This window comes from Eurosta solidaginis, chromosome 1 (assembly GCF_040869045.1).
Source record: "Eurosta solidaginis isolate ZX-2024a chromosome 1, ASM4086904v1, whole genome shotgun sequence".
NCBI classification, from domain to species: domain Eukaryota; kingdom Metazoa; phylum Arthropoda; class Insecta; order Diptera; family Tephritidae; genus Eurosta; species Eurosta solidaginis.
In genome coordinates this window covers 279446084-279461868 of record NC_090319.1, presented here as the reverse complement: position 1 = coordinate 279461868, position 15785 = coordinate 279446084, and the positions used below count along the sequence as shown (strand labels likewise).

The 15785-nt window shown below is 35.9% G+C and overlaps 1 protein-coding gene across 1 annotated transcript in view; it reads left to right on the top strand.

The window, feature by feature from the left end:
• The first annotated feature begins 667 nt into the window (after positions 1-667).
• LOC137237372 (progestin and adipoQ receptor family member 3-like) overlaps positions 668-15785 on the top strand; it is a 37851-nt gene continuing 22733 nt past the window's right edge. Inside the window, exons 1-2 of the mRNA XM_067760918.1 lie at positions 668-812; positions 1101-1203. Coding sequence (XP_067617019.1) covers positions 1108-1203 — 96 coding nt within the window. The 5' untranslated portion in view covers positions 668-812; positions 1101-1107. The remainder of the gene's footprint in view (positions 813-1100; positions 1204-15785) is intronic.

Below are 15785 nucleotides of genomic sequence, written 5' to 3'. Positions count from 1 at the left end.
CATGTTCTATGTACGTTTTCTGCGTTGGCCAGAGGTTTTTCTTCTGGCAACATACAACTTATGTGAGGTCCTTAAGGATTGGTCAGTTCTTTTTAACCCAACACTGGATGCATCTATTTATACGAATAAATAACGATGTTCTCCGAAAGTGGTCGCAACACGACTGCATTCCGATATTGCATTGTAGCAGTTACAGAACCAGGAACAGCTTGCAGTGAGTCAAAAATATTAGGATCCACATTAGACTGACAAGCCATACCGAAATTTCCACCTCCAGCATAGAACTAGTATCTCACATACTTAAATTCCTAAATCTCTCTGGAGCTAACATAATATGTATTTGCATTGATAAGATACATTTTACTCAAGGAGTATTTCGTAACTTTGCACTTCTCATTGCAGCATGAGCATGCTTAAGCAGCGCCGGTGAGATCTGTGTGCTTCCTGACGAATGAGGTGTAGCCAAAGTGAATATTTTGTATGGCTTTTTGCAATAAACCAAATCTATAAACGTTCGTCTGTAAAAGTACTCTATAAAGTGACAAGCGGCGGACAGTAGTTCAACGCGACAGCCGTAGTCGGCCGCAGCACGACATAGCAACTATGAAAAACATTTGCAATGCGCTTCTCAGCGGGATCGCCAACGATCAGTTGAATTTCAATTGACCAACAAAGCGGTTGCGTTATTTGCTAGCGGCGGCGTTCACATTAGTGTGCACCTGTCAGAATGCGAATAACAGTACATTAACAGCAAATGTAGTAAATGAAAAAACAACTTTTTGTGAAATCTATAAAAAAAAAAAAACAAACCTGTATGCAGTGTAAATTTGTTTATTTTTTTGCATGTAATTTCATGCCTACATTAGATTTATCGAATAAATACAACATTAAATCGCATTCTGAAAACGTGATTTAATCGGACGCCTCCGCTTCATTTGGCTTAAATAAATAAACAATTAACTTTCGGACAGTGTCCAATTTCTTCCAATTCGTACTAAAAAAATATATTTCAAGTCAGTGTGGCATGTGATTATATAATAAATTCAGTTTTTCTAATTAAATTTAATAAAAAATCAATTTAAATCTAAATTAAAGATCAGGCAAAAGATGGAAGCGACAACGATCACAACAACAACAACTACACGAGAATCGAAGCGTGTTGCGAGAAAGCATGTGAATTCATGCAGTGATCACACGCATACGGTATGGCTTTTTAAATTAAATATATTTTAATATTTTAATGTTATGTAAATATGTGCATTAGGATGCCCTTCCAAAAATATTTTTTTTTATCGGCTATATATCGTTAGCCTAATTCACAAAGGCTATAACCAACAGATTTTTTTAAACTGGCTTTTTCGCAGATTTTGGATTGATATACAAAAATGCACGCCCAGGAAAAATTTGAAAGTGCTAGAACCAATAACAAGTTTCTGCAGATAGTGAATTTGAAAAAAAAATATATATATATATATTTTGCTTCTCCTGTAAAATTTTAAATTTGTTGGCTAGTGCCATTGTGAATTAAGATAACGATATAAAAAGTGGGGATCTTATCGTTATTACATTTTCTTCATCGGTAGGGGTTTTACGTAACAGGTGTCAAGCCCACCACACAAATTGTGTACGATTTAGATTTCAATCGCTCTTTACGACAGGCATGTTTTGCTGCGGGTTCGTTCTAGGTCCCCTAACCCGTTGGGACATATAATCCACAAGAAAGGTGATCGCCCAAACCAGCGCATTAGTTAGTGCGGAATGAGCGTGCTTAATATCGCGTATAATGTTCTATCTTACCTGTTGTCCAATAGACTGAAGGCCAAGTCAACGAAATGATTGGACGTTATCAGTGCGCCTTTAGTTCTTGTATATCTAATATCTATCGCATTATCTTTTTGTAGACTTCAAAGCAATAACACTGAAAGAAATGGTGCTAGTAAAATCAACAAATTGGTTCTGTTGTTCTTGACTTAATGGAGATTCAGTGAAATTGATCGAATTATGGTTAATTCGACCGAGTTCTTTGTCAAGCTAACAAATTAGTTTAGTCATTTCAACAGAAGAGAAATTGTCGCTATTAAGTTAACAAAATTCTGTAAAATTGACAGATTCCTAATCAATCCAATTGATTTTTTTGTTAACACAAGTGATCTCACTGGTCATTTCAACAGCGATCAACAGTCAATACATGAGCAAATTTCAAAGAGAATTTTACGCTCACTGCGCTCTCTACTTTGTAGTTATGTATGCTGTGTACTATATGTATGCTCATATTTACGTATGTATATGGCGGCCGCCGTAGTGTGATGGTAGCGTGCTCCGCCTACCACACCGAAGACCCTGAGTTCACACCCCGGGCAAAGCAACATAAAAATTTTAGAAATAAGGTTTTTCAATTAAAGGAAAATTTTCCTAAGCGTGGTCGCCCCTCGGCACTGTTCGACAAGCACTCCGAGTGTATTTCTGCCATAAAAAGATCTCAGTGAAAACTCATCTGCCTTGCAAATGCCGCATCATAGGTATTTTCGTACATAGCTGTCGCAACAACCTTTTTTGCTCATTTGACTACTAAAACGGTCAATTACGAATCAACGATTTGTGCGCAGTTTATTCAACATCTTGTTGCAATGGATAAAAATTGACAGAAATTTCGGTTGAATTAACCCGTATTTCGGTTGATTTTACCAGCCTTTTTCTTTCAGTATAGATACGAAATAAAAAGAACTGCAAAAGACCGCGTCGCTGAAAATATGAAGTGAAAAGTCGATGTGAAAAATGGATAATATTCTTAGCACCTCATATTATCATCGAGCAATAATCGACTTCCAAAGCTTGTTAATATATACAAATGTGTAAACACTGATTTTTGTGGTTGTGATGCACAAACATTTTTCTGTTAAGAAGGATAATAAAAGAAAAGGTGTAAAAATATCAACAATACAAAGAAAGTACTAATTTTTTTGCGAGAAAATCGAAGCACTCTAATGTACATATTTTTGAAAGCACAAATGTATCTTTGCACGACTTAACTGAACGAACATTAAAAAAGTGCAGTTAAAGAAGATTGCAGCCGACTTATGAACTTAGAGCTGAAAGTATGAATGATGCTCATTGGAGTGGTCCTTAAAGAATAAAAATTTATGATTTTTTGGGACTCACCCTTTTTCACTGAACAAATTTTCGTCCCGATTGGTGACAGTTAAGGTGTATCACACAGCGGCCATTAGGCAGATTACCGCAGTTAAGTGCTGTTCTCAACATCTTCGGTTAACAGTAACTGACACTTTATTTGACAGAAATCGTTTGGAGCGTACTTTTATTGTGTAATTTTTTTTACAAAATAAGTCAAAATGAATACATATCACTAAACATCACTGAACGAAGACGCTTCCGCAAGATTACTTGATCTCCCTTGGTGTGTCCAGTTGGGGTCAGGTATCGTGCAACAGGGATAGCTGCTGTGACTTGTTACGTAACGACCAAAATCGTCTAGGCGGTTAAGCACCATTTAATGATGATTATGGTGAAATGTTCTTGTTTCATAACACTGTCCCGGAAAGCTTGATTCTTTTTTCTAATTTTTTTCTAATATGGAGTCGCAATCAGATTTGGCGGTATTAAAATGGGGCAAGATGTGGAGTTCGTCCAGGCAGGGAGGGCGTGGAACCAAGCGCGGGGCTGCAAAATTTCCAAGATCATGTGCCGGTCTTACAACCTTAGATTAACAAAGTTACTCTTATCGTTGAAAAGAGGGAGCTGGAGACTAATGATGGGTATTCTGATTGGACACTGCCTTTTGGCATCAAATGATTTTAAAAAAGGCCTAGTTAGTAATCGCAGATGTTGGAAGTGCGGTTTGAAGACGAAAGGATAGAGCATCTTTTTTGCTTTGTCCTGCTCTCGCCTGGCTAAGACTCCAGCTACTATGAGTGGCACGGGTATCAGATCTAGAAGAAGCAAGTAGCATAGGTCGTAAAAAGCTTCTAGTATTTGCCAAGATGACGGAGTTATTTTATTTTATAGAGCAAACTTCTGGCAACGCCATGAACTCATTTAGTCTATGTGAGATCCTCACGACAGGTCAACTTCACCTAGCCGTAGAGTTTATGAGCACAAGGATTGTGGTATAAACAATTGCTTTCAAATCAAACAAGTAAGGGTGTCTAAATTAGGGTGTTACCTAACATTAAATACTCAGTTGAGAGCTTTTATCATCTAGTTCATTTACCCTCAAATATTATCAAAAGGGGGCATAGTCATGAATCAGTTTTCCCATTTGCGGCCGCCGTGGTGTGATGGTAGCGTGCTACGACTACCACACCGAAGATCCTGGGTTCACGCCCCGGGCAAAGCAACATCAAACCTTCAGAAACAAGGTTTTTCAATTAGAAGAAACATTTTCTTATCGGGTTCGCCCCTCGGCAGTGGTTGGCAAGCACTCCGAGTGTATTTCTGTCATGACAAGCTTTCAGTGAAAACTCATCTGCCTTGCAGATGTCGTTCGGACCATAAAAGGAGTAGGCCCCATCCCGCCAATTTGTAGGAAATAAAAAAAGGAGCACGATGCAAATTGGAAGAGAAGCTCGGCCTAAAATCTCTTCGGAGGTTATCGCGCCTTACATTTATTTTTCTTTTATTAAAAATATTTCTTCTTTATTAAAAAGTTGTTTAAGGTTATAAGAAAAATATATGTACCGAATTTTGTCAAGTACATCAACTGGTCTTCGAGTTATGGCTCCTGAAACAAGAGAAAATGCTTTGTCAAAAGAGGTACGACGCTACCATTTTTAAAAATTGCTTACATATTAATTTTCTTGTTATAAAAACACTGTACCAGTAAAATAGCATTGATAAAATGTTATTTGCAATGATATTGTCTATTTAAGTCGCCTAAGATCATTTTTAAAACATTTTATAGAAAAGTAGGCGTGGTCCTTTACCGATTTCGTTCTTTTCTCCAGAATAATTCCTCAAAATAAGGGTAATGAGTTTATGCAGTTTCGTGATGACAACTTAAACCGTTTTTGATTTATGGCTATTAGTATTTGAAGTGTTGATTTTGTCAGAAAAAGGGTGGTTCCATGCCCTTTTTTAAAATTGTACAAAAATTTAAATAAGAGGGTTGTTTTTCAAAACTATACATACAATTTTGTTATTGTAGCGGCATTATTTACAATCATGTAACCATGCCCACTTTTTCGATATCGAAAATTTCGAAAAACCGAAAAAGTGCGATAATTCATTACGAAAGACGGATAAAGCGATGAAACTTGGTAGGTGTGTTGACCTTATGACGCAAAATAGAAAATTAGTAAAATTTTGGACAATGGGCGTGGCACCACCCACTTTTAAAAGAAGGTAAGTTAAAAGTTTTGCAAGCTGTAATTTGGTAGTCGTTGAAGATATTACTCCTATTACCATATGTGTGCTAAATAAAAATTTGCAAAATAGGATAACGAATATGCCCACTTAAAAAAAAAAAAAATTTGAAAGTCAAATTTTAACAAAAAATTCAATATCTTTACAGTATAAAGGTAAATGATGTCAACATTAAACTCCAGTAATGATATGGTGCAACAAAATACAAAAATAAAAGAAATTTTCAAAATGGGCGTGGCTCTTTTTCATTAAATTTGTCTAGAATACTTTTAATGCCATAAGTCGAACACAAATTTACCAATCCTTGTGAAATTTGGTAAGGGCTAAGCTTCTATGCCGGTTACTGTTTTCTGTGAAAATGGGCGAAATCGGTTGAAGCCACGCCCAGTTTTTATACACAGTCGACCGTCTGTCCTTCCTCTTGGCCGCTAACACGATAAATTGAGCAAAAATCGATATATCTTTACTAAACTTAGTTCACGTACTTATCTGAACTTTATCTTGGTATAAAAAATGGGCGAAATCCGACTATGACCACGCCCACTTTTTCGATATGCAAATTTCATAATTCTGTTCCAAATACGAACAAAGGGATGAAACATGGTGATTGGATTGGTTTTTTGACGCAAAATATAACTTTGGAAAAATCTTTGTAAAATGGGTGTGACACCTACCATATTAAGTAGAAGAAAATGAAAAAGTTTTGCAGGGCGAAATCAAAAGCCCTTGGAATCATGGTAGGAATATTTTTCGTGGTATTATATATATAAATAAATTAGCGGTACCGGACAGATGATATTATGGATCACCCTGGTCCACATTTTGGTCGATATCTCGAAAACGCCTTCACATATACAACTAAGGGCCACTCCCTTTTAAAGCCCTCATTAATACCTTTAATTTGATACCGATATCGTAGAAACATATTATTATGGATGTTTATGTTTAACTCGATAAGCTTATGCCGTTGCAAGCTAACGTTATGTCAAAAAAATTAATATACTCTGTAAACTTTGCTCAGCTGAGTATAAAAATAAAATAATTTATATAGAAGACAATTCGATTCACTTCTTTTCAGATCTTAATTTTATAATCAATTGTTCGATGGTTCTTAATTAACGGGAGGTGTCTGCTGTTTACTGTGCCGATCCAGAAATACATAAGTAGATCTTACACCCTGCCAGATTACTGTAGCGTCTTTTGGAGGAAGCGTGCTTAAGATGCAGTCGCGTCAATATATATATTTATAGTCAGGCGGCGATTAAGCAATATTCTCACACAGTACCTCATCAAGAAGTGTTCCGGAATGCAAAGAAGCATTGGAAAAACTTCGCTCATGCCGGACCATACATCTATACTAGGTTTCCGGCCATAAAGGGATAGAAGGTAAAGAAAAGGCCGATTAGTTGGCCAAGGACACATTCAGTATTTGTGGGGTCTTTATTGGCTGACCAGTTCAGTCTAACCTAACCTACCTTAACCGCTCAGAAATATCAACTTCTAATATCCATACATTCTATTGCCAGGTTTTCGAGTTCAAATTGATTAGAGCTATTCCCTGCCAGTTTGGTCGCTTAAAGATGAACAGCAACATTTTATGTTATCAACTTTAATTGGGGTTGAAACTTGCTCTGAAAATTGAAATTGATGCGTATCAAATTTTCCGTTTGGGTATTAGGCAACTAGGTTACCATGTGTGTCACTCATACGCCACGGTACATCCTATTTTTGAGTGCTTTCATATGTTGATACAGGAAATCTTTTAAATCTGTTTTCGATTCCTTTATGTTGAGAAAAAATTCGTTGACGAACCTTATCAACCAGTTTACGAGAAATATATATAAAAAAGAGATGATATTATTATCTTTTTTTTTGGTTTTAATTTACACTGCATTCGTAAGCGTCGTATGGCAAGGTGCTTAAAAGAGCCCTTATACTGCTAGGTTGTCTAAATTCACTTATTCAATTCCGTTATTTGCAGAAATGTTAATTTTTTGCTTTTTTTTTCATGGCACCACGCCAGGCACAAAATTATTAATATATATTTGAAAATCTAATATATGGCTGGTTGCCATGTTTTTTCCACTATCCCGTTACGGGTAAAAGTCCCGTTCGTATATAAAACACGTTTGATTTTTATGGCGTCACGCCAGATATTCCGTTAGTTTATGTTACAATATCCCGTTACATTTTATTTAGTATATAAACATAAGGTTAGGTTTTTCATTGGCACCACGCCAGTTTCCAAATGTCACTGATTCCTGTTAGGAGTACGTAAAACCGCCCTAACTCCAGGTCAGGGAGGCATTGCATCTCCTAACTCCGCCAAAATGCCCGAGGGAAGCAAAGCAGCCAACCTTGAGGCCTATTTTACTTTTCCACTCAACGCAGAAAAGCCCGAAAAAATTGACGTTGAGTCGAGGATGACACCGCACGTCCACTCACACGTAAAGACAAGACCGGAATGTATTATTATCTTATAACTTTAAACGAGCAATTCTTGTTTGTTTGTATAGCCGAACGATCTCGGGAACGGCTCAACCGATTTAAATGAAATTTGGCACAGAGATAATGTATCACCTTCTAAGACTGGAACAAGTGCAGAATACATACATTTGTCAAAAAAAAAATATTATAAAAAATCGGACTTTATAGAGATTTTTATGCTGATTCCAACGCTATATTTCTTTTTTGGTGCAAATGAAAGGTTTTGACGTAATTCCATGTCAAAAGGCGAAATTATGAATTTTTCAAATCAAAATACCTCCGAAACTAGTGGATGGATTTCAAAAATTAAAAAATCGAAAAATAACTTATAAAAATACCTTTCATCTGATGTATATATATCTTTAACTTTTCTAGTCGTTATTTACCAAAAATTTGAAAACGCTTTTTTTTGCATTCGTGAAAGGTGTTCTACCCAGAATTACTGTCCATGGCGCAGCCGGTGTTGGATCGGCTAACATAACAATAAACATAAGAGTTATAAGGTAATATCAGTTCGTTCACGAATGCATAATTTTAAATAGTTTACCTTTGACATATATTTTAGCCATACAAAATTGGCTATGTTATACATTATTTTTGCAGTTAATTAATACAATGCATAAACCTATACATACATAAATAACATCATATTTATACCTACATCGATAAAAATAATTGAACTCATATGACACCTTCTTTGTTTTTCGCCCCTAAATAATCAAGTTATACCTTCTAATATAAAGATATATATACCAAATTAAAGGTAATGAAATTATCTTCAACACGATGGTATTAAAGTATTTTGTCAATAACACATTTTTTCGACTTATTATTATTCGATTTATGATAAGTTAGCAATCATTTTCCCATAAAAACATAATTTTATTATAGAAATTTCTCTCAATATAGATGTTTTATATATCAAACAAAACCTTGTTTTATTACCTATCTAAACACATTGCAATTTTCAAGATTGACTCAATAGTTTCAAAGATATTTTGTTTAAAAAACTGTAAAATTTACCTTTTGACGTGGAATTACCCCTATAGTTGTTATTTGCACCAAAAAAAAAAATTATACGGTTGAACTCACAATAAACACCACTACCGATACTCATATAAATGTTTTTAATTTGACAAATGTATGTATTCTGCACTTAAGCCCTATGACTTTCTACCTAGGTGTTGCCACTCAGAATGTTTCACAAGGTTGCCACCTATTCGAAATTTAAAAAAAATTGCATGACATATGCCGATATGGGTATAAAACGAAAGGTATTTCACTCCGCATTACAATAGGGACATTTTTGAGTAGGGTTGCCATTTAGGGTTGCCACCTATTGGAAATTAAATCAAAAATTGCATGAGACATCTGATGTGGGTATCAAACGAAATTTATTTCACTCCGTATTACAATAGGGACATTTTTGAGTAGGGCTGCCACTTATTCGAAAGTAAAAAAAAAGATACTCGAAGATACTCTAGGAACGTTGCCAGCACAACGAAACGATGCCGAGCAAAGCTCGGTCGCCCAGGTACTTACATATTATCAGTTATAGTTCAAACCAAACAGGTCTCTTGAAGGCGCATATTTTGTTAACCCTTTCGTATGTACCAACCAGCCAGTTAGACTTTTTATTATTATTATATACTTATATTAGCTTCACTTGTATGTATGCCTGTTTGCAAATCTCTAGGCTAGGCGCGCAAAGGAGAGTTAGGCCCATCTAGCGGAAGGAAAGGAGAGTTAAACTCGTGTTTTTTTAGGTTTTTCTTAAACTATATTTATATTATTTATAAAAATATAAGCCGCGATAACATCCGAAGAGACTTTAGGCCGAGCTTCTCTTCCAATTTGCGTAGTGCTCCTTTGAATTTTTTCTACAAATTGGTGGGACAAGACCTACTTGTTTTTTTATGCCGACTCCGAACGGCATCTGCAAGGCAGATGAGTTTTCACAGAGATCTTTTCATGGCAGAAATACACTCGAAGTGCTTGCCAAACACTGCCGAGGGGCGACCCCGTTTAGAAAAATGCTCTTCTAATTGAAAACCCTTGTTTCTTAATTTTTATTTATTTTTTTGATGTTGCTTTTCCCGGGGCGTGAACCCATGAATCTTCGGTGTGGATGGCGGAGCACGCTACCATCACACCACGGCGGCCACCACATGGTGACTTACAACTGTACAAATATACCAAAGATCACTGGATTAATAGCACATAATATATCTAACTACTTACTAGACAAGTAACTATGAATTAACTTTTATTGATTTTATCGTGTGAGCTTACGTTTGCACATTTCCTCTAATTCTTGCTAAATTCTCGTGCACTGTAAACTGATCTGTTTAAAACAACATGTAAGGCTTGCAAATTATATATTGTGACGAGTATTAGCAACACTAAAGGATACTATCATATCTAAGCCGATGCTAAGCAGTGACTTGTATGCACATCCATAAACCAATCATTATGTCTACCCATATGTACGTACACGCAGCGGAGAAGAGACGCACAAACACATGCAGATATCTTATCTGAGATGCTCCCAAAAGTATGCAATTATAATTGTGCTCACATATACACGCGCATATGAGAAGCTATAAACGTAGTAATTTTATAGCTGATAACTAACTAGTAAATTCTATAAATGGAAGCGCCTAGAAGTATGCGAACGAGAAATCACAGAGTATGAAAGGCAGCAAATGTAGAGGCACGACAATCAGTTGAATTAAGACGCTATCTGGCGAGCAAGAGTAGTGTTATTGTGAAGTACTTTAATAAAGGCCATTTTGCATTATTGGATAGTGGAGTTAGCAGAAGTTTGCAGTTAAGCGGAATTCAGTAAATTCGTTACAATATAATTAAAACATGTACACGTATATACATACATATAGCTACATATGCATATGTAAACATGCATGTATGTATGTATGTATATCAATTCATGAAGAGATCATTACAACCTCGATAAAATATCACAAGAATAAAACGAACATTTAGCCAAATTTTTATTGATGATATATTTTGTAAATGTGCAAAAAACAGCAACACGAACAAAAGTATTGTTAAAATGTAAACATAGAATAGTAGATAATAAATGCATGCAAACAAAAATTTAATGGATTACACACTACAATTGGCTCGTAAACTTTTTCCCATATATTCGAGTGCATTTGGATTTGCGTATATATGAATATTAATGCTTAAGTTATGCACGCGCAGTCGCCTTTTTCAATGTCAATTGTGTTGTCACATTAGCCTGCCGAAGGTATTGCGTACTAATTTGCATAATTGACTGGTAAATAAACGCTATTTTGCATTTAGCTATAAGTATGTACTTGTAAATTTATGTGGTAATACATGAGTAAGTGCGTATGCATTAAGATGGCAGTTGGAGATAAATGAGTTGAAAAAGAGGGGGCGGTGGATAAGATTTTGCTCAGCGACGAGCCTCCAAAGCTCAATAGATAGATACTTGTTATCAAGTAATTGCTATATACAGCCCTGTAGGAAAGTGTATAAATAACTAAAATTCACAAAATTTTCCTTAAATATTTCTATTAACCAAAACATGCTTTGATTTACCAGTGCCATCTAACGTAAACAAAAGCTGGATATTGGTAGTGGGAGACGTCATGCCCGTAAATCAGCTGTCGAGTTATTCTCTATGCAGATTCAAAATATTAAAATCTGAACCTCAATCGCTGTGCGACACCCTTTAACCCTTTCAAATTAGAACATAAATGTACATATATATCGATGGCTGATTGGAAAATGAGCCTATCTCGGATGACAGTTCGTAAACGTCCTATATTCTTCAAAAACGACATATTTCAGAATTTTTTTTCGAAAACTCCTTACCTTAAAACTCGGTTGAATAAGGCACTATCTCAGGAGTTGTATCATTAACGCCCCAGCTAATGTCGAAATATATTGAATTTAAGTTCAGATATAGGGTTTTTGGAACAAATGCTCAGATAGGGCGTTCTTTAGACAAGTTTTATGATAGGACGTTTTTGAAAGAAGTTCTGAAATGAGGCGTTATTCACAGGAAAGGACATCTGAGATAGGGTGATATTCCCCTCAGCATTCGATATGATATCGCTAACTAAAGTTTTATTGTTTTTGGATATTGGAAATCAAACAAATTATATATTACTTATCCAGTTGTTTGATGAGCCAATGTTTATTATGTTTGGGTTATTTTATATAAGAGCTATTTGGCCGGTGGTTTTTAAGCGAAAAACACAACACCTATCAATACACAATCACTCAGCTGATTTTTGAATGCGCGTATATTGGACATAGAAAGAAAAACAAAAAAAAAGAAAAGGCTAACACTAGAGGGCTTGCGAATACAACAAAGAATAAAAGACTGTGTGAACTTCAAAGTAGACGTAGACAATATCAACTGTGCTTACTTCACAGCAATCAAAAAGCACACAGTTTGATGAGATGAGCAACGAAAAGAATGCATTTTAAATTTAATTGAATGTAATGTAAGTGAAATCCTCAACGTTATGTAAAATGTTTATTTTGCAAATAATCGTTTTATGTTATTAATAAAAACAGATCTCCCTGAGGAAGGTACAAAATGTACCGAAACGCGTAGGAGGATAAAGGAAAACTTAGTTTTTCGCTTAAAAACCACCGCACAGTGTTTCGTGTAGAACAAGCTAGCTGGACAAAATTATTTTATGAGATTTTCCGTTTCATATGCAGTCATTTTTTACAACTACGTCATTTTTTTCAGCCATATGTTCTTTTTTTATTTTTTTTTCCAAAATTTTACTTCATATGCATACATTTGCTTATTTCATATACAGTAACTCATGTGAATAAGTGACATAGATCCAAAAAAATTTAAAGGACTTAAGAATATTACTTTATTGTACTTAAATTGAATGGAATACAAATCTCAATACTCTAAAAAATTCTAAAAATTCGGAAAAAAAATTAAAATTTTTTATGAAAATTCGTCGAAATTTTTAAATATAATTTAGTTTTTGTTATAGATCGTGACAAATTTTCTTATGGGAAATTAGTTAAAATAAATTTGCGAAAGCGAAAATTGTAAGAATTATCCAAAAAGGGGTGTCTACTTATTTATGTGAGTGACTGTACATATGTACATACATATTTTGTATTTATTTGAGTATTTATCCTGGCACTACATTTTTTACAGAATTATTTTATAGTACCAGTCAGGAATGTAAAAGTGAATTACAATAATAATAATAATAATGTAAATAATTGAATTAATTATGTGAAAATTACTTATTACAAAAACTTAAAAGTAAAGTATCATACAAAGTAGAAAAGACAATAGATTTAAATTGAATAAAACCTGATCCAACAAAAAGTTATAGGGTAGGTTATCTTTTATAATTATGTTATTATTCGCTATCATCACTTTCATTGGATGAGTCACTTGTGGAATAGTCATGAACATCAGCAACACTACTGTGAAAGCTTGAAACAACTGGGGTATTTATTGACTCCTCAACATTATCGGGGGACAGTAAATTTAAGACTTCTGAAGTCAGACTTTTAAATTTTTTCTTAGGTATCTCCCTAAAACTGTTAACTAAAGGATCCGATGTTATAAGCAACATATTCATAAGATCTCTATTCGTGGCTTCACGCGACTGCTTTTGTGTGTTATCAGCCCTGAATCGTCTCAAATCTTTGTTACGGGCTTCCTGTGCTTCCTCGGAAAGTTGACCAATAGGTAAAAGTGCTGATTTTATAATATCAGTACTATGCACTAAGAATTTATGAAATGTAACAGGCATATTAAACCATGGATAAAGATCTATGTATAGTTTTTTAGTCTCGACCGCAAATTTTTAAAATTTTTGGATATTTATATTGAACCCAGATGCAAATGCGCGAAGGAGAGTGTCGAATCTTTTGATGAGCGTTACATCCAATCCCGTAATCTCAGCACTAGCCTCAGAATTTTCGAAAAACCTACGAGCAGTGTTGCCGTCATTGGTATTGCCGAAACCTGGTTTTGGTCTATCTTCATCAATCCATTGTATGTACCTGTTTTTATGCCTTGGTGACTGGTGCGGTAGGTTGTGGCAGGTTGAAGTCAATGATCTTCGCCTTTTTGCTTTTGGTGTGATCTTGTTGACCTTGCGCGTTTATTTTTGTATGTTTTATGGCTACGTGTTTGTTCCCTGTACCAGGGAATTGGTTTTGCCGTTTGTAGATCAGCTTTAAAGGTTAAAATATCTCGTCGGAGCTGGTACGTACATACATCCTATTTGATATGTAGAGATAACTAAATCTACAAAAAAAACAAGTAAGGAAGGCTAAGTTCGGGTGTAACCGAACATTACATACTCAGTTGAGAGCTATGGAGACAAAATAAGGAAAATCACCATGTAGGAAAATGAACCTAGGGTAACCTTGGAATGTGGTTGTATGACATGTGTATCAAATGGAAGGTATTAAAGAGTATTTTAAGAGAGAGTAGGCCATAGTTCTATGGATGGACGCCATTTAGGAATATCGCCATAAAGGTGGACCAGGGCTGACTCTAGAATTTGTTTGTACGATATGGGTATCAAATGAAAGGTGTTACTGAGCATTTTAAGAGGGAGTGGGCCTTAGGTCTATCGGTGGACGCCCTTTCGAGATATCGCCATTAAGGTGGACCAGGGGTGACTCTAGAATGTGTTTGTAGGATATGGGTATCAAATGAAAGGTGGTAATGAGTATATTAAAAGGGAATGGGCTTTAGTTCTATAGGTGAACGCCTTTTCGAGAAATCGCCATAAAGGTGGACCAGGGGTGACTCTAGAATATGTTTGTACGATATGGGTATCAAAGGAAAGCTGTTAATGAGTATTTTGAAAAGGAGTGATCCTTAGTCCATAGGTGGCCGCCGTTTCGAGATATCGCCATAAAGGTGGACCAGGGGTGTCTCTAGAATGTGTTTGTACGATATGGGAATCAAATGAAAGGTGTTACTGAGCATTTTAAGAGGGAGTGGGCATTAGGTCTATAGGTGGACGCCTTTTCGAGATATTGCTATTAGGGTGGGCCAGGGGTGACTCTAGAATGTTTGTACGATATGGGTATAAAACGAAAAGTGTTACTGAGCATTTTAAGAGGGAGTGGGCAATAGGTCTATAGGTGGACGCCTTTTCGAAATGTCGCCATTAGGGTGGGCCAGGGGTGACTCTAGAATTTGTTTGTATGATATGGGTATCAAATGAAAGATGGTAATGAGTATCTTAAAAGGGAGTAATCCTTAGTTCTATAGGTGGACGCCTTTTCGATATATCGCCATAAAGGTGGACCAAGGGTGACTCTAGAATGTTTGTACGATATGGGTATCAAACGAAAGGTGTTACTGAGCATTTTAAGAGGGAGTGGGCATTAGGTCTATAAGTGGACGCCTTTTCGAGATATCGTCATTAGGGTGGGCCAGGGGTGACTCTAGAATGTGTTTGTACGATATGGGTATCAAACGAAAGGTGTTACTGAGCATTTTAAGAGGGAGTGGGCATTAGGTCTATAGGTGGACGTCTTTTCGAGATATCGCCATTAGTGTGGGCCAGGGGTGACTCTATAATGTTTGTGCGATATGGGTATCAAACGAAAGGTGTTACTGAGCATTTTAAGAGGGAGTGGGCATTAGGTCTATAGGTGGACGCCTTTTCGAGATATCGCCATTAGGGTGGGCCAGGGGTGACTCTAGAATGTGTTTGTACGATATGGGTATCAAATGAAAGGTGGTAATGAGTATTTTAAAAGGGAGTAATCCTTAGTTCTATATGTGGACGCCTTTTCGAGATATCGCCATAAAGGTGGACCAAGGGTGACTCTAGAATGTTTGTACGATATGGGTATCAAACGAAAGGTGTTACTGAGCATTTTAAGAGGGAGTGGGCATTAGGTCT